General features: G+C 36.4%; 1 protein-coding gene across 1 annotated transcript; it reads right to left on the bottom strand.

Annotated features, from left to right (window-relative positions):
• Positions 1–3,414: 3,414 nt before the first annotated feature.
• On the bottom strand, positions 3,415–4,344 carry LOC133062675 (olfactory receptor 4A47-like). Its single transcript, XM_061152038.1, has one exon. It carries the CDS (start codon positions 4,342–4,344, stop codon positions 3,415–3,417), a length of 930 nt encoding a protein of 309 aa, XP_061008021.1.
• Positions 4,345–4,839: the final 495 nt, after the last annotated feature.

Genomic DNA, 4,839 nt, shown 5'->3' with positions numbered 1-4,839 from the left:
GTCTCTAGGGAGCAGAAGATGACCACACAGGAGACCTTCAAGGGAAAATATTTAACAGGCAAATGAACCCACTGCTGGTAGCAACAGAGACCAAGCGTGTGAGCGTCCATGCAGACAAGTTTCAATAAAGAGTTCGTCACACATTAACTGCCCAGTACATTGGAACCACAGACAGGCAGCTGCACTATGAAGAGAATCTGGGTGGTTCCAAGGACAAACCCTCCAGCTCGTGTTACTTGAAAGAGGAAGCCACATCTCTGTCACTCATGATGGTTTTGTAGCAGAGGATTTTGCAGATGGCCACATAGTGCTCATGGTAATCACGATGGGCAGAATGATCTCAGCAGAGACAAAAGGTGTTCAGCAAAGATTTGAGAGCTGAACTGACTGAAAGGGAAGGATTTTTTGTTGCTGTTTTTTGTTTTTGTTTGTTTTTTGTTTTTACAGCAAGTGTCAGCCAGCATTTCAGGTGTCATAGCTGAAACACAACAGCGATCTACAAGGGATAAGAAAGTGATCTACAAGAAACACAAACAGGAACGCTAAACTCTACCCAAGCTTACAATAGGTGACTTGCTGACTGAAGATGCGTATTATGACCTAAATAACAGTTTTTTAAACTCTTCCTAATTTCACCTTCTTAAGGTGAATCTTAATTGAAAGTACTGCCTGAACAGTTTTGTGACTTTTTTTTTTAAAGTCACTCAGTCATGTCCAACTCTTTGCGACCCCGTGGACTGTAGCCCACCAGGCTCCTCCGTCCATGGGATTCTCCAGGCAAGAATACTGGAGTGGATTTCCATGTCCTTCTCCAGGGGATCTTCTCAACCCAGGGATCGAACCCAGGTCTCGCACATTGCAAGCAGATGCTTTAACTCTGAGCCACCAAGGAAGTCTGACCTCATTTAAATTTCTTTTACTTAATTTTAATTTTACTTTTAAACTATATCATTTATTTTATTTACATTAAATTTATCATTACTTTTTAATAATTTTGAAATAGAAATATGTAAGTCTAGGCATATTTGTGAGATACAACAGGAATGAGAGACTGCGAGTCTCCTCACAGATCAAAATATCTTACATATTATGGCAATTACATGTCAACCGGCACATGAATAGATTAGTGAAACAGAAGAGTGTCAAACTGGATCCAAATACATTGGGATTTCAAGATATAATAATCATGATTTCAAATTAATGGCCAAAAGATAATCATGCAACTATTTTTTAAAAACCATAAAATATAGAGAAACCACTAAAATTTCAATCCCCATTTAACTCCTAAACCAAAATAAATTAGAGATGAATCAAAATTTTTAACATAAGATATGAAAATGCTTTAAAAATTAAACTCTGGAAAAAAAAATTTAAGAATATTTGACACAAGAGGAATGGGGAAAATCTTTCTAAGCAAGGTAAAAAAATTTTTTAAATTGAATACCAAATGTAAAACAATTACATGCAAAAAGCATTCTACATAGTTTAAAAACTTAAAAACATATAACCAGAAAATATTAACTACACATGCAGTGGTAAAAGTGATCATTTCTTTAGTATATAAATATCTCATAAAATTTTGTATGGAAAAGATTAACCATTGAGTGAAACAGATAAAATTTGAATGAATATATGTATATAATTCTGTATATTTATATACACATAAACTCACACAAAAATAATACAAATAAAAATAAACATATGGAAAGATAATCAAATTCAATTATATCAAAAGGGTTGTGGTTAAACTATGAGTTACTTTAATCAGATGTCATAAATACTTATCAGGTACTGGTCATTGAGATGTGGACAAAAGAATTCTCATAGAGTGGACAGGACTGTAACTATTTAAACAACCTCAAGTATGGTAGTTTGGCAAGAGCTATCAACATCAACATTTTAAATTCATATATTACCTGATCATTGGTTCAAATATCATAGGAACAATCCTATGCCTATGAACTCATACTTTCACATATATAAAGCTTGTATTTATTGGAATATTATTTGTTATAAAAAAGTTTAGCAACCACATGAAGAGAAATGTGCATATTAATTTTTGTATAAATTTATAAGGAGAACTTTGTACCATAAGAAAAATTAAGAGATATATATATGTTAAGATAAGATATATATATATATATATATATATATATATATATACACATATACATATATATATATATATATGGACTTGGGCTTCCCAGGTGGCACATTGGTAAATGCAGGAGATGCAGAAGACACAAGTTTGATCCTGGATTGGGAAGATCACCTGGAGAAGGAAATGGCAACCCACTCCAGAATTCTTGCCTGGGAAATTCCATGGACAGAGGAACCTGGCAGTCTACAGTCCACGGTAACTCAAACAGCCAGAAACTACAAGCAACTGAGCATGCATGCACGAAATATATGGACTGGTATGGAAATATATTCAAGATGTTGAATAGTGAAAGCAAGTGTTACATATATAGAAAGAAACAAATACATGTATGTTAATTACATTTGCATTTGTAAAGATTATTACCAGATGAAAAGAAACAGATTTAGGGCCAACAATTAGGGCTGGAAAATGCTGAGAAAAAATAGCAAATTCATTTTCACTTCATACCATATTGTTTGGTTTCCATCACTGCAGTTTATTAATACCTGTTTTACTTCAAATTTTCTTGTAAACAGGAAAAGCATTAAGTTAAAAATTTTGTGTATAATGCAACTGAAATATAGTAAAGAAGGCAATATATATAGAATTAAATACTTTAAATTGTATAAATTAAAAGTTCATTTACATGATAAGTATCTAAATAAAAATGGATCTATCCTGAAAAAGAGTTGTTGCTTTCAGTCTCTAAGTTGTGTCCAACTCTCTGCTACCCCATGAACTGCAGCATCATTTTTACTTTTTCTTTCATGAAAAAGAGTAAAAAATATATATCCATAAATTGGTTGGGCTTCCCAGGTGTCTCTTTGCTATATAGGCATTATATCATTCTAGGTACAGAGATGAACAAGTAATCATAGACTTTACATTCCAGTAGGGAGAAAAGCTGTTATTAATAGCAGAGTTGTACAATTGTAATCTTTAATTATAATTAGCATAAACTTGTTGAAGAAAGAGAAACAAGAATCAAACTGCAAAATGGCTTCACTGGTGGCTCAGATGGTAAAGAATCTGCCAGCAATGTGGGAGACCTGGGTTTGATCCATGGGTTGGGAAGACCCCCTGGAGGAGGACATGGCAGCCCACTCTAGAGTTCTTCTCTGGAGAATCCCCATGGACAGAGAAGCCTAGCAGGCCACAGTTCATGGGGTCGCAGAGAGTTGGACACAACTGAGGGACTAAACACAAAATGACTTTTGCATTCAAAGGAAATGGCCACTGATGTCAAATGACTCCTTTCATAGTAACTAATGCACTTAGTTAAAAGGAGCTATGATGTTCCTTCTCCAGACCTTCTTCATGGAATTACTTAACTCAGAATTTCTTAGACTGTAGATTAATGGGTTCAGCATGGGACTGATGACTGTATAAAACACACTCAATGATTTGTCAATGGGGAAGGTCTTAGCAGGTCTTGCATTTACAAATATAGAGGGAACAAAAAAGCAGACAACCACAGTGATGTGGGAACCACAGGTCTGGAGGGCTTTCCGCCTCCCTTCCTGACTCAGGTTCTTCAGAGAGTGCAGGATGACTCCATAGGAGATGAGTAAGAGCAGAAAAACAAGAGTGCAGATCAGTCCTCCATTGGCCAACACTAAGATGCCGATGATATAGGTGTCAGCACAGACGAGTTTCAATAAAGGGAACATGTCACAGATAAAGTGATCAATGACATTGGGGCCACAGAATGGGAGCCCGGAAACAGTGCTGAGTTGAATCACTGAGTGCAGAAAACCTCCAACCCAGGACACCACCAGCAGTAAAACACACACCCTCTGCCTCATGATCACCAGATAATGCAAGGGCTTACAGATGGCCACATAGCGGTCATAGGCCATCACCAGCAGAAGCACAATCTCTGATGCACCAAAAAAGTGCTCTGTAAACAGTTGGGTCATGCAAGATTCAAATGATATGATTTTTTCCCCTAAGAACAAGTCTGAAATCATTCTAGGGGTAATACAAGAAGAATAAGTGACATCCATAAATGATAAGCTAGCAAGAAAAAAGTACATCGGTGAGTTCAGGGTCTTACTGACAGTTATAGTCATGATAATGAGCAGGTTGCCTACCAGGGTCAAAATATAGAAGAACAAGAACATAACAGAAAGGACTTTCTGTTCCTTTGGATTCTGAGTGAGACCGAGGAGGACAAAGTAAGTTACATTGTTCCTTGGTTCCATCCAGTCTGGACAAAAGCTGAGTTCAGGTATTAGAAGCAGTTGATCTAAAACACAAGGGAAAAACAAAAACAAAAACACACTTAAACTGGGGGGAAAAAAAACACTTGAAGGGGAAAACACTCAATGTATAATTGTTTATTTTCCCATTCATTAGAAAAAAAAAAGAAAAATGTATATAGAACATCTATTTGTGTCTACTGTGTCATGGCCACTTGATTACCAAGTTGAATGAGGTAGTTTCTTTCCCTCAATGATATGGTACATAACAAGGGATTAGGCAATTCCAAATCCAAGTTATAAGTGCCACTAATATTTGGCTTCTCTGGTGCTCAGATAGTAAAGAATCTGCCCACAATGCAGGAGACCCAGGTTTGATCTCTGGGTTGTTAAGATCCATTGGAAGTGGAAAGGGCAACCCACTCTCTTATTCTTGCCTGGAAAATTCCATGGAGAGAGAAGCCTGGTGAACTATGGTTCAAGCAGTCAGAGAGTTGG

This window comes from Dama dama, chromosome 1 (assembly GCF_033118175.1).
Source record: "Dama dama isolate Ldn47 chromosome 1, ASM3311817v1, whole genome shotgun sequence".
In the NCBI taxonomy this organism is placed as follows: domain Eukaryota; kingdom Metazoa; phylum Chordata; class Mammalia; order Artiodactyla; family Cervidae; genus Dama; species Dama dama.
Note: the sequence above shows the minus strand (reverse complement) of the source record. Positions and strands in the feature narration are given on the sequence as shown.

What these genes read in the sequence shown, in the direction of transcription:
- LOC133062675 (XM_061152038.1), bottom strand. Translation starts at nt 4,344, where the DNA reads ATGGAACCAAGGAACAATGTAACTTACTTTGTCCTCCTCGGTCTCACT.